This window comes from Suricata suricatta, chromosome 14 (genome assembly GCF_006229205.1).
Source record: "Suricata suricatta isolate VVHF042 chromosome 14, meerkat_22Aug2017_6uvM2_HiC, whole genome shotgun sequence".
Taxonomy (NCBI): domain Eukaryota; kingdom Metazoa; phylum Chordata; class Mammalia; order Carnivora; family Herpestidae; genus Suricata; species Suricata suricatta.
In genome coordinates this window covers 82,843,873-82,867,395 of record NC_043713.1, presented here as the reverse complement: position 1 = coordinate 82,867,395, position 23,523 = coordinate 82,843,873, and the positions used below count along the sequence as shown (strand labels likewise).

General features: G+C 46.0%; 1 protein-coding gene across 1 annotated transcript in view; it reads left to right on the top strand.

The window, feature by feature from the left end:
* VPS33A (VPS33A core subunit of CORVET and HOPS complexes) overlaps positions 1-23,078 on the top strand; it is a 25,047-nt gene extending 1,969 nt beyond the window's left edge. The window contains exons 2-13 of the mRNA XM_029922287.1: positions 377-442; positions 894-1,021; positions 1,872-2,058; positions 9,398-9,514; positions 10,369-10,543; positions 11,572-11,765; positions 13,404-13,530; positions 14,634-14,701; positions 15,261-15,398; positions 18,508-18,645; positions 20,100-20,268; positions 20,632-23,078. Of these exons, the coding sequence (XP_029778147.1) occupies positions 377-442; positions 894-1,021; positions 1,872-2,058; positions 9,398-9,514; positions 10,369-10,543; positions 11,572-11,765; positions 13,404-13,530; positions 14,634-14,701; positions 15,261-15,398; positions 18,508-18,645; positions 20,100-20,268; positions 20,632-20,813 (1,689 nt within the window). The 3' untranslated portion in view covers positions 20,814-23,078. The remainder of the gene's footprint in view (positions 1-376; positions 443-893; positions 1,022-1,871; positions 2,059-9,397; positions 9,515-10,368; positions 10,544-11,571; positions 11,766-13,403; positions 13,531-14,633; positions 14,702-15,260; positions 15,399-18,507; positions 18,646-20,099; positions 20,269-20,631) is intronic.
* The last annotated feature ends 445 nt before the right edge of the window (positions 23,079-23,523 follow it).

Here is a 23,523-nt window from a genome sequence, read left to right as displayed (position 1 = left end):
ACAAAACTTTCCTTTTCTGTCAAAATAAGATTCATAGTACCTATAATTGGATTATGTGACATTTCCATATAAAATACTAGATTGAGGGCACCTGGGTGGCTCAGTTGGTTAAGCGTCCAACTTCGGCTCAGGTCATGATCTGACTGTGGGTTCGAGCCCCGCGTCAGGCTCTGTGCTGACGGCTCAGAGCATGGAGCCTGCTTCAGATTCTGTCTCTCTCTCTGCCCCTCCTCCACTCATGTTTTGTTTGTCTCAATAATAAAAATAAACAAAAATTTTAAAAATATATAAAATTTTTTGTTAATTCAGAGTTTGAAGTGAATGTTCCTACCACATCTGAGTGCAGTTTTCTGTTGATGTTTCTCCCCTCCCCCAGGCAATAGTTTGGGACGAGTACCTCACAGGACCATTTGGACTGATTGCACAGTATTCACTACTGAAGGTAAATGAGCTATTTGTGTTTTGTTCGGGGCTTAATGATTCTGTACTTTAGTAATAATAGGATTTTACATTTTCTCCTGAGTAATTGGCTTGCAAAGTTCTTTGGTCTTTATAGACACTGATACTAATGCATGTCCAATGTTTTTTATACAGTGGTCCATTGGCCAGCGATTTCACACTGATGCTAATTCTAGAGAAATTACTAGCATTGTGTTATGTGACCATCATCTGGTGTCATTGACAGTTCGTCATGCGAGTCATTTGAATTCAGATGCGATAGCAGTGACTTATTCCTGAAACTTTATCCTTTACACATCTGGCCTCGGGGAAGCGAAATTTTGCTAATGAAGTATGAATGCGCTTTTGGTTGGGAATGTTTATGATTTCTGAATCTGGATACGACAGGTCAGGGTCAGAGTTTTTGTTAACCTTCTGTGTATGTGTTTTCCTAGGAACATGAAGTGGAAAAAATGTTCACGCTTAAAGGAAGTCGTTTGCCAGCAGCTGATGTCAAGAATATTATTTTTTTTGTCAGACCCAGGCTGGAATTGATGGATATAATTGCTGAAAACGTGCTCAGGTATTCCTCAGAGCTTATGTTTGGTCCAAAGAGGTTGGTTCTTCTCAGGGTTTTAACATCCCGAGCTCCCCATTGCAACCTCCTTGTCTCCCCAGTGCACTGGGAGGTGGTCTTTTAGAAAACTGGGCGGCTGTGAAAGAGTCTAAGAGGGGAAATGAGAAGCTCATGAAGTTGTTCGGGCAGTTGGAGAAGGGGTCATCAGATAACCCCACTTTCATTTCAGGACAGCTAAAAATTTGGACCTATTATCTGTGGTTCTCTAATGGCTATATCTCTAATACACTATACACTGTATATGGCGTACTTGAATTTCATAAGCAAAATAAGTATGAGCTCTTTAAAATTTAATCCAGCCTTCAATCTGTAGAGGAAGTTCTTAGCCTAGTCTGCTCTCTGCGGTACAGTTGATTGATGCGGTCCTTAAAATCTTAAAAGCTTATGGGCTATTTTGGGAGGCCCACTGTCAAGAAGGCTAGAGGTGGAAGTCAAGAGTAATCTTTCATTTTTCTGTAAGACCGTGTCACTGCATTGGTTGAGTTAAAGAAGCATCGGTTTTCAATAAGACACAGACATCCTGTTTCAATAAACCCGAGAGCTTAATGCACCATAAATGGTTTAAGAGAAAGCTAGAAAATGGATCTGGAAACACTGGCTGTGATCAGTGTCTCCTTCAGAGAATTAAAAAAAAGCGAAAGTGAACAACTGTGCAGCCATTTGAGTATGTTTATCGGATGCCCATTTATTTAGTGCCTTCTGTGTGCCAAGCAACGGGCCAGGCACTGGGAATAAAATAGATGGAATAGCCTACGACTTGAAGGCACTTGTAAGTCAACAAATGTTCCTTTTGCAGCGAAGACAAACGTGGCCCAGCAAGAGATTTCCACATTTTGTTTGTGCCACGACGAAGTTTGCTGTGTGAACAGAGGCTGAAGGATCTGGGTGTCTTGGGATCCTTTATTCACAGGGAGGAGTACAGCCTAGACCTCATTCCATTTGACGGGGATCTCTTATCCATGGAGTCAGAGGGTGCGTTCAAAGTAAGTTTGACATTTAATTTCGGACTTTATTATTTTTTTTATTATTTTATTATTTTTAAATTTTTAATGTTTTATTTATTTTTGAGAGAGACAGAGAGAGACAGCATGAACAAGGGAGGGTCAGAGAGAGAGGGAGACACAGAATCTGAAGCAGGCCCCAGGCTCTGAGCTATCAGCACAGAGCCTGATGTGGGGCTCGATCCCATGAACGGTGAAATCATGACCTGAGCTGAAATCAAGAGTCAGACCCTTAACCAATTGAGCCACTCAGGTGCCTCTGAAGTGCTTCATTTTTTAAATAACAGCTTTATTGAGACAATTCATGTGGCATGAAGTTACCCTTTTAAAGGTGCAGTTCAGGGTGACTCGGTTGGTTGAGTGTTTGACTCTTGGTTTCGGCTCAGGTCATGATCTCATGGTTGGTGAGACTGAGCCACGAGTTGGCCTCTGTGGGGAGCCTGCTTGGGATTCTCTCTGTCTCTGTCTCTGTCTCTCCCTCTCAGCCCCTCTTTCCTGCTCCTGTACTTCCTGTACTTTCTCTCTCTCTCAAAAATGAGATAAATCTGCAGTTCAACAGTTTTCGGTATATCCAGAGTCGTGCATCCATCAGCACTGTCTAGTTTTGGAACATTTTTATCATCCCAGAAAGAAGCCCACTGCCTTAGAGCAGTCACTCTCTCTCCCCCCGCTATTAGCAGTCCCTGGTCTAGGGCCGCCTGTGTGGATTTGCCCGTTCTGGAAGTTTCTTGTCAGTGAAATCATATACACGTGGTCCTTTGTGTCTGGCCTCTTTCGTAGCGTCATGTTCTCCAGGCTCGTCCACGTCGGAACAGGTGTCACTGCTTGCTGCCTCTTGATTGCCGAATAGCATTCCTTTGTAGGGTGCCCCGCGCTTTGCCTGTCACTCCTCTGGAGTGGACACATGGCGGTTTTTCACTTGTCGGCCGTCACGATGCTGGGAACGTTCACACAGGGTTTTGTCTGCACGTGTGTTTTCATTTTCCCCAGATATACCTAGAAGTAGAATTGCCAGGTCATGTGATAAAACTCTGTGTTTAACGTTTGGGGGAGCTGCCAGACTTTTCCACAGTGACGGCACCATTTCCTGCTCCCAGAGGTGGCTGAGGGCGCCAGCCTACATCCTGCCAACACGCTGCTGTCTGTCTTCCCGAAGCTCACCATCGTGGTGAGCCTGAAGCCTTATTATGTCATTGTGGTTTTGATTTGCATTTCCACAGTGCCCAGTGATGCCCATCACCTTCTCATGTGCTTATTGGCCATTGGTATGTCTTCCTTTAGAGAAATGTCTGTTCCGCTCCCTGATACATTTTTAAAACTGAGATATTTTATCTTTTCATTAGAAGAGTTGTAAGGGTTCTTAGTATGTTTTGGATGTCAGTTCTTTATCCAACACATGGTTTGCAAATAAATATCTTGCCCAATTCCGTGAGGTTTTTTTTCACTTGGTAAAAGTGATATCCTTCAAAACACAAATTTTTTCCCACCACAAAAAACTTTTTTAAGTAGGCTTCACGCCCAGCATGGAGCCCGTTATGGGGCTTGAACTCACAACCCTGAGATCAAGACCTGAGCTGAGATAAAAGGTCAGATGCTTATCCGACTGAGCCCCCCAGGTGCCCCTCCAACACAAAAGGTTTTAATTTCGAATTTCAGTTTTATCGGTTTTTTTCTTGTTGCTTATGCTTTTGATGTCCCATCTAGGAAACCATTGCCTCACCCAGGGTAACAAATTTGCCCCTATGTTGTCTTTAAAGAATGTTTTGGTTTTAGTCTTATGTTTAGGTCTTTGACCTATTTGGAGTTCATTTTTTTTCTGATGTGAGGTAGGGATCCAGCTTCATCCATTTGTAGGTGGCTGCTGCCTGCTGGAAGGTGATTGAATTGTCTTGGTACCTTTGTGAAAAATTGGTTGTCCATAAGTGTAAGTGTTTACTTCTGGTGTCACAGTTCTTTGCCATTAATCAGTATGTCTGTCCTTATGCTGGTACCACACTGTCTCGATTACTGTGGCTTTGTAGTAAGCTTTGAATGTGAGACATGTGAGTCTTCCAAGTTAGAGTCATTAAATAAATCACTTTTATTCTTTTAGTTTGTTTTTTTTAATTTTTTTTTTTTTTTTTGAGAGAGAGAGAGGGAGAGAGAGACAGAGACAGAATCTGAAGCAGGTTCCAGGCTCCGAGCTGTCAGCACAGAGCCCGACACAGGGCTCCAACTCATGAGTGGTGAGATCATGGCCTGAGCTGAAGTTGCATGCTTAACCGACTGAGCCACCCAAGCACCCCATTAGCTTGTGCTTTTGAGTGTTAATAAATCCTTTTCCACCCTGAAGAAAATCATATATTTTCCTTGGAAAATGATGTTTTGCTCTTTATATCCAGGTCTAATCTAGATTGTGTGTTTGTGTGGAGTGTGGGGTGTGAGGTAGGGCCTCATTTAGTTTGTTCCAAATCGTCTGCCAGTTGTTCCAGAACTGGTTTCCTCCACTGATTATTTTTAGTGTATTTTTATAGTGAACATGCATTCCTTTGTTCTCCAGTTCCTAAAGGTTTCTTGAAAATGTAATTTTACGTATTTGTTCTATTTACCATGTTTCTTTCAAAGAACACTTTCTCTCATAAGAATATTACTTTATCTCGGGCGCCTGGGTGGCTCAGTTGGTAAACACCCAACTCTTGGTTTTGGCTCAGGTCATGATCTCATGGTTTGTGGGTTCAAGCCCTGCATTGAGCTACATGCTGATGGTGTGGATGCTGCTTGGGATTCCCCCCCTCCTCTCCCTCCCTCCCTCTCTCTCTTTCCCTCTCTCTCTCCCTTCTCTGCTCTCTCTCCCTTCCCTGCTCTCTCTGTCTCTCTCTGTCCCAAAATAAATAAACTTAAAAGAATATTATCTTTAATAAAAAGATTTGAAAGTGTTTGAAAACATTATTCTTGCACAGTGATAAGTTTCTTTGAGTAGGAAAGAGTGCCGAGTGAAAAGTGAGCCTCCCTGTTCTCCAACTGCCAATTTCCTCCCAGAAGTAATCAGTATTACTAATTCTTTTCTTTGTTCAGAGATGCCTTACGTACGGCTCCTAGTATGTATAAAATACACTCCTCACTTTTATGCAAATGGTGTCATATACTGTACAAGTTTGGTATCTTGCTTTATTCTCTTAATATATTTTCAAGGTCAATTTCTACCATACCAAAATCCTTCTGTATTTAAATTTTTTTTTTAATGTTTAGTTTTTTGAGAGAGACAGAGTGCGAGCAGGGGAGGGACGGAGAGAGAGGGAGTCACAGAATCAGGAACAGACTCCAGGCTCTGTGCTGTCAGCATAGAGCCCGACATGGGACTCAAACTTGTGAACCATGAGATCATGACCTGAGCCGAAGTCAGACGCTTAACTGACTGAGCCACCCAGGTGGCCCATTTGCTTCTGTATTTTCATTTGAAGCTGCATAGTGTTTCCATTGTTTGGAGGTGTCATGATTTATGAAAGCAGTCTCCGTCTGAAGGACATTTCAGTGTTTCCCATCTTGTGCTGTGGGATGTGGTGCTAGAGTGAATAGTCCTGAACCCACGGGCCCCGTAACCATGGGCTTTCACTGTTCATAACTCTTCTTGGACATTTGTCTTTTGACTTTGCTTATAGTAGTTTTTGCCATGTGCTGTTCAGTGGAGTCACATTTGTCCGTATTTCCTTCCTAGATTCAGGGGTTTGTGATGCTGTTGGTGTGGACACCAGAACTTTTGAGAACGTCTGGTGGTGTACTTTTTCTTCCCCAGTATGTCGTTACAATGATCACCGCCTTAAAAGAGTTTACTTGAGGCAGGAGATCTCCCTTGGCACCGCTGATTAATTTGAATACTCAGGAGACCTTCTTGGCTCCTTTTTTTGCCACATTTCCTAATGGTTTGCTTACATATTAAATCTCATCCAAAGATGGTACTGATTCTCCCTTCCCCGAGCATTTTGTGCGAGAAACTTCAGACTTTCGGAGAAGTTGAAGGAGTTCTGCAGGGACACCCACGTCCCCGTCACTTAGACCCCGGCACTGCCGTTTGCTGTGCGCGGCCTCGCGTGTCTGCAGTGCCCTGCCCACGTGGGATTGGTTCACAACTGCGTGATTAGCACATGGGATTAGTTCACAACTGCGTAATGAGTGTGGGTTGGTAGCAACTGAGGAGGACTTGTCCGGGCATGAGGAAACCTGCCCAGAAGGGAGATTTCCTCTTTGTGTTTCTGATGAGTTGCAAAAAAGAAGGACTATTATTTTCTGCTACGAATTTCAAGCCCTTGGTTTTGCATGTTCACCTCAGATTCTGTTTAGAAATTAATGATTTCGGGGCGCCTGGGTGCCTCAGTCAGTTGAGTGACCAACTTTGGCTCAGGTCATGATGTCATGGTTCGTGGTTTCAGGCCCCGCATCAGGCTCTGTGCTGACAGCTCAGAGCCTGGAGCCTGTCTTTCGACAGGCTCTGTCTCTCAATAATAAATAAAATTAATTAATTAATTAATTAAAATTTAAAAAAAGAAATCAATGATTTTGCCTAGATGGTAAAGCCTCAAGTTCCACCTAATGTTAAATTCAACCCCAATTTCTTTTTTTTTGTAAGATTTTTTTTTTTTTTTAGTGTTTATTTTTGAGAGACGGAGGCAGAAACAGAGCATGAGTGGGAGAGGATCAGAGAGAAAGGGAGACACAGAATCCAAAACAGGCTCTAGGCTCTGAGCTGTCAGCACAGAGCCTGATGCAGGGCTTGAACCCACAAACCGTGATATCATGTCCTGAGCCGAAGTCAGATACTTAACTAAATGAGCCACCCAGGCGCCCCTCAACCCCGATTTCTGATGGAGTTGATGTAATTTTACGTACTTATGTGATTTTAAATAGTGAGCATGCTGTAGTGGTTTTTGGCATCAGAAAAGGCACATGTAGATCTTTTGTGCTTTGGGGATGTGGTTATAACCTTCTCCATCACTGGACTGTGTGAAATGTGGGAATCAGAGTTCAGCGTGTTGAGTGCTCAAGAACAGTGCTTAACGTATTGTGGCCTTCACACAGACACGTGAGAGTCAGTGTCTATAAATCTATCTCCATTGTAAAAACATATAGGCATGCGGGGTTGGGGGTCAAAAAATATGTGTATTTACATGTTTGTGGTGTCGCATTTGTCCCTCCCCAGATGTCCTCCTGGCTTGAAATGCCACAAACTCACAGTAGAGTTAGGACATTCAACACAAATAATCACCCCACCACCCATTATTTTAGAGCAAACAATTCAAAATTAATATCTGTTGTTAAATTTTATTTTTATTTATTTACTTTTTTTGAGAGAGAGCAAGCATGTGTGTTCATGCCCCAGGAAACAGAGAGAAATGGAGAGAGAATCTCAAGCAGGCTCCACACCCAGCTCAGAGCCCACTGTGGAGCTCAGTCTCACGACCCTGTGATCATGACCTGACCTGAAATCAAGAGTTGGACGTTTAACCGGCTGAGCCGTCCAGGTGCCCCGTTGTTAACTTTAGATCTTTATTTATTTATTTATTTAAAAAATTTTTTTTAAATCTTTATTTATTTTTGAGAGAGAGAGAGACAGAGACAGAGTACAAGCGGGGTAGGAACAGAGAGAGAGAGAGAGGGAGGGAGCCACAGAATCCGAAGCAGGCTCCAGGCTCTGAGCTGTCAGCGCAGAGCCTGACATGGGGCTCGGACTCATGAACTGTGAGTTCACGACCTGAGCCCGAGTCAGACGCTTAACTGATTGAGCCACCCAGGCATCCCTTAAATCTTTTTTTAAAGATAGACTTACAGGGACATCTGGGTGGCTCAACTCTTGATTTCAATCCAGGCTGTGGTCTCATGGTTCGTGGGATTGAGCCCCACATCAGGCTCGGTGATAACAGCATGGAGTCGGCTTAGGATTCTCTCTCCCTCCCTCTTCTGCCTCTCCCCTGCTGGTGTGTGTGCACTCTCTCCCTCTCTTTCCCTCTCTCTCTCTCAAAATGAATGAACACTAAAAAAAAAAAAAAAAAGATACACTCATGAAAGAAATATCTGTAGTAATACAACTTTTTAAGCTAGGAATATGAATGTTTTGGGGAGATATTCCCTAGTATTTTTTCCTTGAATTTTGATCTCACTTCTGCTCCAGTCCGGCGTTCTAAGTAGTTTTGCCAGAAAGCGCCTCCAGACATTCTTGATCTTGGCCCGTTCCCTGCGCTGTTAAAATCCCCCGGACCTGGAAGAGGTCATCGTCTCTGCTTCCGGTAGTGACCACACGCTCATCAGCATCGTTCAGGGACAGCGTCCTTCCTCCTCAGGGCGGGCTCTGTCTTCCCCAGTCCCCCTGGGGTCCCTTCCCCCCGGCTTTGGAGCTTAGAGATGCGTTGGGCGGGCGGGTGGAGGGCAGGAGTCTGGTGCTGTGTACCATTTTGACTTATGAATGGATGATATTTGTGGGCAAAAAAAAAAATCCAAACAATTCCAAATACTAAAGGCTAACATTTATTAAGCACTTACTGTATATCGTAAGTGCTGGAATTAAATGTTTTACATGCATTTTCTTCTTACTCCTTATGCTATGTGGACTATACTCCCCCCTGCTGATGGGTAAGTTGAGGCACACAGAGGTTGTCTGTGTGCAGCTAGGAGCAGCTGGGAAGTGGCCCGGCTGGGGCCCAGATCAAGGCCTCCTGAGTCTAGAACGGCGCTTCCCGACCAGTGTCAGATCTGAGCATTTCCTCTCTTACTTCCCAGCTGGTCTTGTGTGTATTTTATTGGCCTTTACAAAATAGACCTTGTATATTTCATATTGTAAAATGTGTTTTCGAAAAACAAGATCGTAATCTGAAGATGGCTCAGCCACCAGTGTTCACTTCTCGGCACGCCAGGACTTGGTTGGCAGCATGTGGGGGAGCGTCGGGTTTGTCAGAACTGCTAGGTGTCCTGTCGTGTGGTCCCTGGGGGGTCAAAGGCCGTGTGCCTTCACCGGTGTCGGCACGGGGCCTTCCCAGAACGTCCATCCAGTCTGCACTCGCCGCGGTGAGTGAGAGAGCCCATCCCCTTGTTGGTCTTCGCTCATCAGTTTACTTGACAGCTCATAAAATACGCCCCGGCTGCTCGGCGAACACGCTTCTTCCGGAAGGCTCTGTCGCACAGCTGTTGGCCTTGTGTTCTGGGCTGCCAGAGAACAGCTTGACCGAACGGCCCTGTGTCCCCAGCTTTCCCGCAGAGCGGGGCGTACGTGGGAAATCCCGGTGCCAGACAGGCTGGCGCCCCGGGGCGGGCGCCCGATGCCGGTGGCCTGGCAGCAACCGCCTTTCTCCCGCAGGAGTGCTACCTGGACAGCGACCAGACGAGCTTGTACCACGCGGCCAAGGGGCTGATGACCCTGCAGGCTCTGTACGGGACAATCCCCCAGATCTTTGGGAAAGGAGAGTGTGCCAGGGTAAGAAACGGCCTGTGTTCCTGGGGGGAAGGAAGGGCCCTGCTACCCAGAAGGGGAGCGATAGGAAGCGCATCACAAATAAGTAACAGTCCTGTTTGTGAACTCACCGCGTTGCCTTAATATACTCGTGACCTCCAGATTCATCCACCTTGTGGACACGTCGGGGTAGCAAAAACTTTGAGTGGTCCGACGTGCCCATTCCCAGCTGACGTCCAGGAAAGCGTGCTTTGCCTTCTTGTTTCGTCTCTTGGGCCATAAACAGTGTCCTTCTTGCCGCTGTGCAGTGCCACGTGCTACTTAACGCCTTATAGTTTTACACGTTTTTTGCTGGTGATCTTGCTGTCTAACATGGCCCCAGGGGTGGTCCTAAAGCACTCTCGGTGTTCCCAACCTCAGGAAGGTTCTGGTGTACCATACAGAGAAAATACCTGTGTTGGCTACACTTCCTTCAGGCCTGAGCTCCAGTGCTGTTGGCCATGAGTTCATTGTTGGTGAATCAACAATATATAGCAAATAAGGTGTGTTTAAGTAGACACACAAAACAAAGTTACACATTGATTAGTTGATAAACATGTTGTGACCAGAGGCTCACGGGAGCCAGACCGAATATTTGCCCTGGGAGCAGCGGCTCCATACTCGCTAAGTCACTGGTCATGGTGACCATACAGAAGTTCTGTGAATAATGAGAACAGGCTGTGTCTGAGTTCACACCTCCTGAGCCGTGGCTGGTGTTGGGGCACAGGAATGTGGTCGAGTGGGTGGCCAACAACAGACGCTTTTCTCTGTCTTTAGCTAAATCTTAAAATCAGATAATCCGCAGACAAGTCCCCCCTGACCCAGTGTTTTATTTCCAGCAAGTGGCCAATATGATGATCAGGATGAAGAGAGAGTTTACAGGAAGCCAAAATTCAATATTTCCTGTTTTTGATAATCTCTTGTTGCTTGATCGAAATGTGGATTTACTGACGCCTCTTGCCACTCAGCTTACATATGAAGGACTCATTGATGAAATTTATGGCATTCAGAACAGTGAGTAAAGCGACGTCTGTGTTTACCAATAGGTCATTGGATAAAGAAAGACATCCAGAAAGGTTTTTAAAAATTTTTTTTAATGTTTTTTTTATTTATTTTTGAGAGGCAGAGAGAGGCAGTGCAAGCAGGGAAGGGTCAGAGAGAGAGAGAGAGACAGGATCCGAAGCAGGCTCTAGGCTCTGAGCTGTCAGCACAGAGCCCGACATGGGGCTCGAACCCATGAACCATGAGATCATGACCTGAGCCGAAGCTGGACGCTTAACCAACTGAGCCACCCAGGCGCCCCGTTTTGTTTTTTGTGAGATGCTTTCTGTGCATGTAAATCAGAGGATATTTGAGACAGTAAAAATTCTGACTTCCGGCTTTCGGACAAAGTCCAAGCAAAAACTGCTGTCGTCGGTGCCCCAAGGGCTGCTGGGCGCTTCGTGTGCAGGACCGTGCTTACACCATGAGCTGTGGCCACGGGTTAGATGCTGGTGGCGCTGCAGTTCAGAGAATGTAGACCCTCCCAGCTGGCAATTCAGGAAAGCTGGCCAGAGAGGTGGCCTTTGCCCTGGGTGTGGGGAAAGGTGGGTGTAGAGAGGGCACAGCACGGAGCAGACTGTGCTGTAAATGCAGGGATGCTACAGGAGAGATTGCAGGGGTGTATCAAGGGAAGGGCGGAAAGTCGAGTTTGGGGACACCAGATGGAAGATGGTGGAGGCCGCTAGCGGTTGGGTGTGACAGAGGATTAGGTCAGAGGTCACAAACCTCTTGGTTTGGCTCTGGCCCGCATGATGCTAGCTTGTTTTTATCAGCATTTAAAATCTTAGAAACATTTAGTAATAATCCCAATTGATTTATTTGTGATCAAAGTGTACCCTGATCATGGGAAAAACCAAAACCTCTGTGCCGTACACCATTTTCCCCTAAAGCCAAGGGCTTCCTTCTCTCCTGAGTGGGAAAATTCTGTTTTGCGCTCGGGCGCTCCATCAGTTCTGCCAGTAAATGCACCCAGGCACCTGTCTCCTTCCGTTGTGGCTCAGGTTATGTGAAGTTACCTCCGGAGAAATTTGCTCCTAAGAAACAGGGCGATGGTGGGAAGGACCTTCCCACAGAAGCAAAGAAGCTTCAGCTGAATTCTGCAGAGGAGCTGTACGCTGAGATCCGCGACAAAAACTTCAACGCGGTGGGCTCCGTGCTCAGCAAGAAAGCGAAGGTGATCTCCGCAGCGTTTGAGGTGAGCAGCAGGCTGTCCCCTGCAGCCTCAAGGTCACGGGCTGGACTGCCCAGCCCGCAGGGAGGGGCGGGGTCCCAGAGAGACTGGCTGTGTCATCGCTCATTTCTCTCCTAAGGAGCTGTGTGCGTTAGGTCCCAGGGGCCCAAGGCCTTCTTTTAGAACTTGCTCCCAGACCCACGACAGAAGGTTCTGAGCTCACGCCTCGTTGGCAAGGTGGTAGGAGCCGTGTGTGCTGTTCACAAACTTGTGTCATAAATAGTTGCTTTACCCTCTTTTTCATGATTTCCTACCTCATGCCAGATGCGGCCAGCTGGGCCATAAATAAAAGATGCCCTATAATTGAACTCGCAGCTCAGGGTGAAGTTTAAGCGAGTGTGCGGGTGACGGGGGAGCCCCGCGGATGGGGGAGGTGATAATGAGAGAGGCAGGTTCATTATCGCCTTCCTGCCTCGTCTTGCCCGGCCACTGGGTTATTCTTGGAGGAACTTGTTTTGGAAACATGGAGATTCAGGAAGATGATAAGCTCTGAATATTTAGATTTTGAAACGTAAACTGGGAGAATTTCTGAAAACTAATTTTCCACCGAGTATAGATTAGATTTCATCTTTCTTAGGGATTATATTTATTAATTTATTTTTATATTTTTTCTAATGTTTTCTTTACTTTTGAGTGAGAGAGAGACAGAGTGTGAGCATGGGAGGGTCAGAGAGAGAGGGAGACACAGAATCTGAAGCAGGCTCCAGGCTCTGAGCGGTTGGCACACAGCTCGACATGGGGCTCGAACTCACGAACCATGAGATCATGACCTGAGCTGAAGTCAGCTACTTAACCAACTGAGCCACCCAAGTGCCCCTGATTTTCAGATTTCTGAAGTTCCTTTTGGTTTAAATGATTAAATTTTGCCAAAAGACAAATCCCATCACAAAGTAAGATTCACATTTCCATGTACAATATTCAAGATTGAGATCTAGCAGTAAGAATGAATGTTTTTATTATTACTATACAGGACACGTTTTACTGTTTACGTTCTCGTCTTGACATAGTGTTTCTGTGGGTTTTTTGTTTTCGTTTCGTTTTAATTTTTTTTAATGTTTATTTTTGAGAGAGTGTGATCGGGGGAAGGGCAGAGAGAGAGGGAGACACAGAATCCGAAGCGGGCTCCAGGCTCTGAGCTGTCAGCACGGAGCCTGACGCGGGGCTCAAACTCATGAACCGTGAGATCATGACCTGAGCTGAAATCCAGAATTCGATGCTTAACTGACTGAGCCACCTAGGCGCCCCATTGTGTGTGTTTCTGTGTTTTACTCGGAAGTGTTTGTGGGTAACCTAGTAGTGTCCCCCATGAATACTCCAGTGATACTCCAAACTCTGCAAAAACCGCTCAGGATCTGAGCCCGGGCAGAGGAGGAGGTACCCGCACACGTTTGCTCTCTGAACTGCTGACACAGCCATCAGGCGCCATGAACTCATCGTTCCTGTTTTCCTTGTAACGGGGGAGCTAGGTTTGGCCTGCTTTATTTGTATTCTGTCCTTTCTTTCACACTGACAATACACGAAACATCCTCTGAGCAACACGCGGAACAGAGCGCTTTAAAAACCAAGTGTCCCCCTGCCGACGGGTCTGTCTGATCCCTTCAGGAGAGGCACAACGCCAAGACGGTCGGGGAGATCAAGCAGTTCGTGTCCCAGCTGCCCCACATGCAGGCAGCGAGGGGCTCGCTGGCAAACCACACGTCCATCGCAGAGCTAATCAAAGACGTTACCAGTGAGTATCCTCCGGAGGGTGCTGTTCGTCCGGGGCCACTGCCGCCGTGACAGCGCCTCGGAGAAGGCTCTGTTTTAACGTGTCATTCGCAGCGTTCGTTAAGTGTACGCACGCTCATCGTTAAAAGTGTTCCGTCTGTGATTAACTAATTTCTTCCTATTATTGACACCCTATAATCCTCAGGCAACGTACTTGGAAGAGTGATGAGAGAAAAAAAATACTCTTATGTGAGTTTGCCACTGCAGTGAGGCTCTGTTTTCTCAGTCTAGTGTTTTCCCTCTTGCTAAGGGTTATTTAATCGGAGCAATGTGATGTTTCCACTTTTGTTTGGTTTTTCCCTTGCAAACCTCCTGCAGAATTGGTAGATCACACACTGAGTATTTTGAAGGAGCTCAGAAGAGGTATATTAAGCTAAAGACGAGTCTATTCCTAAAGATGGGTACCCTGTGTTATGAAGTATAGTTTGAGTCTAAGGTAAAACATAGTGTTAGAAAAATCAGTCTGTTGTTTTCATGTTAATAGAAATCAGTTAAAACCGGTGGACTTTGATGTTGGTAGTGCAGTGCCGGGGGGACTGGCTCTCCCCGTTGCAGGAGCGCAGGTCTGGAGATCTGTGTGGGGTCCTGAGGATGGCCGGTGGGTACGGCGGTCAGCCACGTCTCGCTGTAATTTAGGAGGATAGGATTGTAGGACTTTCCATGTTTTTAGAAGACTTTTCAGAAAACGTTTGTTCAGTTTTTAAAATTTTCTTTTGATATTTATTCATTTTTGAGAGAGAGAGAGAGACAGAGTGTGAGTGGGGGGAGGGGGCAGAGAGAGAGAGGGTGACACAGAATCCAAAGCAGGATCCAGGCTGTGAGTTGTCATCACAGAGCCTGATGCGGGGCTCGAACTCCCGAGCTGTGAGATCATGACCTGAGCTGAAGTCAGACGCTTAACTGACTGAGCCCAGGTGCCCCTCAGATGACAATTTGAACCTTTCGCTTGCTCGCTTTTTTTGCATGTCTTGTTTCTTAATCATCGTCTGTGCAGAAATGTACATTGCTCAAATAAATCACCATTTACTTAATATCTAAGTTGCAAATTTGCTAATTACATTCTAGCCTCTGAAGACTTCTTTGATAAACTCACAGTGGAGCAGGAGTTTATGTCTGGAATAGACACTGATAAGGTATGTGAACAATGAACTAACAAATAACTGATGATTTATCAAACGTCAGATTATAGCTAGAAAAGCACTTACTTTGATTCCCCTGCGGAGCGTAGGTATTTTTAAGAGCAAGTGCCAAATGTGAACACCTAGATTTGACCAAGGAGCACAAGGTGTTTTGTGCAGTCACGGAGTGGTGACGACCCGGCCCCTGAGATCAGCAGTCTTTCAGGCCTGTGGTACAGAAATTAAGAGATGTGCTTCTGGGGGAATTGGGTCATATAATTCCTTTAAGTATCCACTTCTATTCATACATTTAAAAATATTCAATTTATGGAAATTCCTCTTCTCTAAAAAAGTTCCTGTTAATTTGTGGTCCATAAATCGCCACAATAGTAGAGATCAATGCAGTCACATGCACCTAGACTCCTCGCAGCCTCTTGGGAAGGGGTCTGAGGGGTGCAGACAGGCGTTTGCATCGCCAAACTGCACCCTCTGCTTTGAGAAATAATAGTAAATGCCAAGTTCTGTGGGTCTCCAGACCAAATGGTGGTTTGCACACACTTATGTTTGTCTCCAGGTCAACAGCTACATCGAAGACTGTATTGCCCAGAAGCACCCGCTCATCAAGGTGTTAAGACTGGTGTGCCTCCAGTCCGTGTGCAACAGCGGACTGAAGCAGAAGGTTTTGGATTATTACAAAAGAGAGATTCTCCAGGTCAGTGTGTTTTAAGTTACGAATTCACCAAGGGAGAAAACATCTTTTTAAAGAATACTGCTGGGGGCGCCTGGACGGCTCAGTCGGTTAAACGTCCCAACTCTTGATCTCCGGTCGGGTCTTGATCTCAGGGTCGTGAGTGTGGGCCCTGTGTTGGGCTCTGTGCTGGGTGTGAAGCCTACTCAAACAAAAACTAAAAACCTTTTTTAGAAGTTTTTTTTTTAATTAAAAAAAAAATCTCTTTTAATGTTTAGTTTTGAGAGAAATGAGCAGCAGAGGGCAGAGAGAGATGGAGACAGGATCTGAAGTAGACTCCGGGCTCTGAGCTGTCAGCACAGAGCCCGATGGGGGGCTCGAACCCACGAACCACAATATCATGACCTGAACCGAAGTCAGACGCTTAACTTACGAGCCACCCAGGTGCCCCAAAACCAAAAACCTTCTTAATTAAAGCTCCTATTTTGGCATATTGTTTCCACTGTCTTCTAAATTTTCTGACACCTAGAGAGGTTGTCCTTAGTATTGGTCAGTGTTTACTGTGTTTGCATAAAGACAGGTGATGTTTATTGAGCATTTCTGTGTGTCAGGCTCTAGCAAAAGAGCTGTATTGGGCAACAGAGGGCTCAGTCAGTTGAGCGTCTGACTTCAGCTCAGGTCATGATCTTGCAGTTCATGGGTTTGAACCCCACGTTAGGCTCTGCTGACAGCTCAGAGAACTGAGGCCTGCTTCAGATTCTGTGTCTCCCTCTCTTTCTGCCCCTCTCCTGCTCATGCATACATGTGCTCTCTCTTTCTTTAAGATAAATAAACATTAAAAAATTTTTAATTAAAAAAAGCTTTATTGTATTCATTTTTTGACCCTCACTACAGCCCTGGGAGTTAGATACTGCTATCATTCCCATTGTTGGGGTGGAAACACTGAGGCACAAGTAGCTATGTAGCTTGCTCAAGGTCACACAGCTAGTAAATGGCAGAGCCAGTGCCAAAACCCAGGAAACTGGGGTCGGGTGCCCATGTTGTAACCAGATTACATTTGATTCAAGAAGCGACCTCTCTGCAGATTTTCTGATAATTCCTTGGCAGACTTAATTATACTAAGTCTGTTTTACTTCATAATTAGGGAAAAGCCACTGTTATTTTAAAAAGTTCTCCCGTCTGGGGGTACCTGAGTGGTTAATCATCTGACTTCGGCTCAGGTCATTATCTCAGGGTTTGTGGGTTTGAGCCCTGTGTCAGGCTCTGTGCTGACAGCTTAGTCTGGAGCCTGCTTGGGATTCTGTGTCTCCCTGTCGCTCTCTGCTCCTCCCCTGCTCACACTCTTGTCTCTGTTTCTCAAAAATAAATAAATGTTAAAAAAATTTTTTTTTTAAATTCTCCCCTCTGTTTGAAAATGTCTCAGGGGGCGCCTGGGTGGCTAGGTCGGTTAAGCCTCCGACTTCGGCTCAGGTCAGATCTCACGTTCGTGGGTTCGAGCCCCACGTCAGGCTCTGTGCTGACAGCTAGCTCAGAGCCTGCAGCCTGCTTCCGGTTCTGTGTCTCCTTCTCTCTCTGCCCCTCCCCCTCTCATGCTCTGTCTCTGTATCAAAAATAAATAAAACATTAAAAAAAAATTTAAAAAACAAAAAAAAAAAGAAAATGTCTCAGGGAGTGTTTATTTGGTATTACCATCCACGGTTAAGTCCATTATTTTTAAAACTAAATGCTCATTCGATTTTTTTTTCTTGTTTTGTTTTTAAAAATATTACACAGATAATACATGCATTCTTATAAGGGCCAAATAAGGTGAAGTATCTGGAGCAAACTGGGATCCTCACTCACACCGCCTCCCTCCCCACATGGACCAGTGGCAACAGTTTGGTTTGTGTGCTTGCACACTGTTCTTTGCGTTTATGTACAAAGAGTATTTACACGGACTTGGGGGGACACTGGCTGGACCCATGTCTCAGCTCTGCTGCTCAGTGTCTACGTGACCTGGGGACAGTTATTTAAACTCCTCTATAAAACGGAGACAATTCTACTACCTACCGCATTGACTTATGAGAAAGATGACCGTGTTAATGTATGCAAAGCTCTTAGAACAGACTACTGCCCTCCCCTCCCCGCCCCCACCCACAGAAAGTATTATGGAAGTGTTGGCCATTGTTATTTTTATCTGCTGTATCTTTAAAAAAATTTTGTTAATGTTTTTTATTTATTTTTGATAGAGAGACAGAACATGAAAGGAGGAGGGGCAGAGAGAGAAGGAGACACAGAACTGGAAGCAGGCTCCAGGCTCTGAGCTAGCTGTCAACACAGAGCCTGACGTGGGGCTCGAACCCACGAATGTGAGATCTGACATGAGCCGAAGTCGGAGGCTTAACCGACTGAGCCACCCAGGCACCCCTGCTGTATCTTTTTTAAAACAGAAGTAAAATCCTACTGTACATAGTATTCTATTATTATATTTTTTTGTCCTTAAGAATATATCTGGATCTTTCTTATTGGGATGTGTAGATGTGCCTCATATTTTTGTTTTTTAAGATCTAATTATATCCCGTATAATACATAATTTATTTGTAAATTGGATGTAAATTGTAAATGTACTGTAAAGTACATAATACATTTATTTATTTGATGTTCACTTAAGTTGGGTCTATAAATTCTGACTTTAAATTAAAACCTTTAGGGGCACCTGGGTGGCTTAAGTGTCCCACTTTGTCTCAGGTCGTGATCTCATAGTTTGTGAGTTCGAGCCCCGTGTCAGGCTCTGTGCTGACAGCTCCGAGCCTGGAGCCTGCCTCAGAGTCTGTGTCTCTCTCTCTCCCTGCTCCTTCCCTGCTTGTACACTCGCGCTTCTCTATCACTCTTTCTTTCTCTCAAAATAAACATTAATAAAATAAAAAGAAAGTAAAAACTGTAAATCCCTCTATGAAACAGTGATCTGGATTCGTTTTAGTGAGAAGCAGGTCTCGTTCTCTGCGCCGCCCCTGCACCCGCAGAGTCCTTATGTGGACGTCGGTAACGTGCCCTCGAGTACGAACTGAATTGATTTGTGGCAAGTGCTCTTTTTAGAAAGTAGCAGAAACCCTTTTCCTGATCTGACATCAATGCAAAATGACTTCTCTTGCAGACGTACGGCTATGAGCACATACTGACCTTATACAACCTAGAGAAGGCCGGCCTGCTGAAACCACAGACGGGGGGCAGAAACAATTACCCAACGATCCGGAAAACGTTACGCCTCTGGATGGACGACGTAAACGAACAGGTAAGAAACGCCCCTCCACTTGAACTCCCTTTACCTGTTGGTTAATGGTTTGTTGTGACTACTTATGGTACTTGATTTATACATCCACCTTGCGTTTTCTGGAAGGCAGTTTTCTGATGTGTTGGAAAGGGATGTGTTCATGTGTTGCGTCTCCCAGAACCCCAGCAGGGGACAGACGGGCCGTTGGGGGAGTTCCCTGGGATGTGGGCAGGGCGGGAACCCATGAAAGGGAGTGAAAGGCCTGCAGTGCAGATTCCTCACCAGCCTGGGCCTCAGGGCAAGGAGAGGCAGCTGTTGAGGAAACCCACTCCAGAACCTGGAGGAGAGAGATGGGTGGAGAGGCCTGTGGTGTCCAAACCCAAAGAGGGCCCGGAGGAGGCTCCCTGCACACCTAACCCCGGTTTTCCCTCAGAAGGAACCACTGTACCCAGTTTTTATCCATCCTTCCAGGAAGATTCTATGTATCTTTTTTTTCTTGGACTCTCATATGCACTTTATCAGACTGCCTCTTGCAACAAAAGCTAACAATTAAAAAGTCTCCTCTTCCAATGACAACATGGGATTCTCTTTCCCCGGTGGAAATATACTCTTAATTTCTAGGTTGTACAGTGTAAACACTAGATTAGTCCCACTCTCTCACTGTCCTTTTTTTTATTATTATTATTTATTTGAGACAGAAAGAATGAGTGGGGGAGGGGCAGAGGGACAGGGGGACGGAGGATCTGAAGCAGGCCCCACACTACGGCAGCAAACCCAATGCGGGGCTTGAACTCAGGAACCATAAGATCATGACCTGAACTGAGGTCAGACCCTCAACCGACTGAGCAGCCCAGGCGCCCCCCTCGCACTGTTCTGATTTGCTTCTCCCCACGCCAGTCACCACTCAGCACTGTATCTTGAAGATCCTTCTGTGATCTACCTCGTTCTTTTTTGTAAGTTTTCTTTTTTTAATTGTTGCATGGCGGTTTTGCAGATAAACCTTAAATTACGACTTAACAGCTTTCTCCTGATAGAAATTCAGGTTGTTTCCAGTCGTTTGCCAGCACCCACAGTGTCGCAGTTTATCCGTTTGTGCTTTGGTCCGTTTTACTACAAGCTCCTCTGTAGGGTAAATACCGGAAAGTGGAACGGCCAAGTTCAAGGGTTAATGCTCATTGTTCCTCAGCTGCAGAGTGCTGGGTCACCCTCCAGGAAGTTCCTTGCCAAACCAGATAAGTGTTTCATGGCCAGTACCTAGAGATGCTGCGAGTGGCTTTTTCAAGGTTCGAGTTGGAAGTGAACCTCTGGCAACTGGGACTCGAGCCCCACTGGGGTCGATTGGAGCAGGACAGGGCTGGAGTTTGTGTTTCTGCCTCAACAGGCCAATCACGTCATTTGGGGTTCCCCATAAGACCACTGGTCACTAGCTCGGTGTCTCTGTATCTGTAGGCGTGTTTCCTTTAATTACTTAACAGAACCCCACGGACATATCGTACGTGTACAGCGGCTACGCCCCTCTCAGCGTGCGGCTGGCCCAGCTGCTCTCCCGGCCGGGCTGGCGAAGCATCGAGGAGGTTCTCCGCATACTCCCAGGGCCCCACTTCGAAGAACGGCAGCCGCTGCCCACGGGACTGCAGAAGAAACGTAAGTCTGCGGCCAGTGTCCGCCACTGCGGGCAGCCGGGGCAGTTTCCATGGCTGCGTTGCTCTATAAAGCACAGCCATAAGGTGCCCGGGAAGCCCGAGTCCAGTTCCCCTCTTGTTAGTTGCTGATGGGTAGTGTGGGCACCAGAACCCGCCCTGCCCACAGGAGTGGCGGCTCTCAACCTCTGGGCTGGAGAAAACACTGAGATCCAAATCGAGTTCCTGTCAGATGAATTGTCTGCACCAAGACACAGTTACAGTTACCTTTTTTTCTCTCTCCTTCCAAATGATGCAATTTTTTAAGACGTGGGAAGAGAAACACCCATAATAAGTCATTCTTAATTCTGAAGTGTTTCAATTTTAGGTCAACCGGGAGAAAACCGAGTCACTCTGATATTCTTCCTCGGGGGCGTGACCTTTGCCGAAATCGCCGCCCTGCGCTTTCTCTCCCAGCTGGAGGATGGTGGCACGGAGTATGTCATTGCCACCACAAAACTGATGAACGGGGCCAGCTGGATTGAGTCTCTGATGGAAAAACCTTTCTAGGGTGATCAGCGTCGACTTGTGTCACCAAATAAGCTCCCGCCACAAGGGAGGGAAGCCTCACTGAAGAGAAACAGAAGAATACAGACTTTACTTCGGGGGTCAGCTCCTTAAATTACATGACTTTCCCCTTCCTGCTTCTCTCTTGTGTTTCTAATTTCTGGAAGAAAGAAGACCAGAAGAGAACCAACCTGGGTAAAAGAAACACCAGCTATTAAGTCCAAAGCTCAGGATCTTCCTTAGAGACGTCTGGAAACCTGCGAGGACGGTAGGATGGAGACCCTACAGCTGCACACGGGGGCCAGTTCTTGAAATCAGAAGGCAGGGACGGAGGAAGTGAACGTGAAAACTAGGAAGTCTCCCCGCTGGTAAACGGTACTGCCTTTCCCGGAGGCACGTCACGCCCGGGGCAGTGGCTGGGTGTTGGGGCAAGAGCTAGGCTTCTCACGGAGCTGAGATTTCTTTCTCCTGCCGCATGGCACATCACATTTGGTGTCACCGTCGTCTGCCTTATCTGACCATTAGGCAAGTGTTGTTTCTTCCGCTTTCTGCTTTCAGTTCCTCTGCTTTGATGAAGCAAGAGGTGTGGAGAGACTTCTTTCTCCAAATCAAAGTTAATCTGTGTCTGTGTGACCAGCTAAATTCCTGGGGCTCCCGTACTTATCAGGGGCTTTTTACATTGAGGGGCATGAGAATTGGGGAGCAGCTTCCTGAGAATTTTCTTAGACGCTTTTCCAGGACACTTGCTTAGCACACGTGTTACTCCAAGATGTTTCCATGGTAGGTGCCTCCACCGGGGCTTCCGTTTTCTTCCCTGGCCTCCAGCTCGTCCCCCCGGGAGCACTGGTGAGTCTTCCTTTGGCCTTTGCCAACATCCTCGCCCCGGTAACTGCCCCGAATACTTCTGTGCGGCCACTGCATGCTCAGCCTCTGGCAAAGCACAGCTCTGCTTCAGTCCCTGGTCCAGTGACCTCAGCCTCCTGTGGGGCAGCTTGTCTGTGGTCTTGGAGAGCAGCTGCTCTTGCTGGAGACGGTTAGCAGCTGTGGGGCAGAGGAGCCGGATGTTGGTGGAGAGGCTGGAACTGAGTGTGCTTTCCCTGCCTCCCTCCTGCTCTGTCCCAACATCTGGAAGAGTTAAATCCAAGAAGGGGACCAAATTGATGGCTTCATAGCCCTCGCACAGCCTCCCCTCTGCTGGGGGATCGCAGTCGGCATCCCTTCTCGGGCAAGGTGTGGTTTCTGTGACTAGTTAGTAACCATACATGTTTTTTTTCCACTTTGTTTCATTAATGAAATTCTGTTAGCACATTGCATGTTATGAGTGAAAGAGAAATTCTATAATGAAAAAATCTCTTAAGAATGAGATGTAGAAAAGGTCGTATTTAAGAGATTTCTTTCTCGTGCATTCAATTTGGCCTTGACCTTCAGTATTTGGAAAGTGGTCTTTTAAAAAAACTATTCCTGTTTTAGAAAATCCTTTTTCAAATACTTACTATCCCAGGGAGATCATTTATACCTCCCAGCCCCAGCCGTTGTCAGTTTCAGCTGCCTTAGAGAATGAAAACACCTTGCCCCTCAGTGTTTGGGGCTCATGGGATTCAGGTCAAGTCTGGTCAGGTCTCCTCGTCTGGGGTTTTTGTCCTATGAACAGATACTCAGTTGTGTCTCATGTGTCTACGTTTACTCGTGACTCTGTGCTTGCTTGCACAGAGCATAGTTAGGTCAGCTCCCAAAATGCATTTAGACTTAGAAACATCAATTGCTTCATTTGTATGCAAATAGAAAGTGGTGGATAATTATATATTATTCGCCTTTGTGTGAGTTCACTTAATCCTTGAAGCAGCCTTTGTCTCAAAGGAGCATGCCCTTCCTGAGAAAGGATATGTGAATGGTACATTTATTCCTGGAGAGGGCGGATTGTTTACACCATGTCTGGACTTTTGTCTAGTTAGGTAGACAGTTCTGCTACACCAGCAACTCCATAAAAGAGAAGTCTGCGTAGATAAAGAAGTATACATGGGCACTGTTCTGTGTCTTACTGTACATTGTGAATTTTAGCCAACAGAGAAGCATTTGAATTGTAGTTTAACTGTCGAGCAAGAGAATACAGGCATACTGAGAGAGACTGGAGATGAATCTTTTGGTGTCCCGGTGCATATAAAAGTTGTGTTTACACTGTACTGTATCTCTTAATTGTGCAATAGTCTTGTGTCTAAAAACATATGTATTTCCTATTTTAAAAATATTACTAAAAATTACTAGCCATCATCTGAGCTTTCAGTGAGTGATGATCACAGATCTCCATAACAAATATAATAAAACAGAAAAGTTTGAGATGTCGTGAGAATTACCAGAATGTGACACGGAGACACACTTGACCTTAGCCAGAAGGCCAAGAAGTGATGATACGGAGACATAAAGTAAGCAAACGGCATTGGCAAAGTGGCACTGGCAGAATTGCTCAGTGCAGGGCCCCCATAAGCCTTCAGTTGTTTAAAAAAAAAAAGCCCACAATGTCTCCAAACCACATCGAAGTGAGCGGTCTCTGGGGCACCTGGGTCGCTCAGTCAGTTAAGCGTTCCACTTTGGCTCAGGTCTCACGGTTCATGAGTCAGAGTCCCTTATTGGGCTCTGTGCTGACAGCCTAGAGCCTGGAGCCTGCTTCAGATTCTGTGTCTCCCCCTCTCTTTCTTTGCCTCCTCTCCTTGTGCTC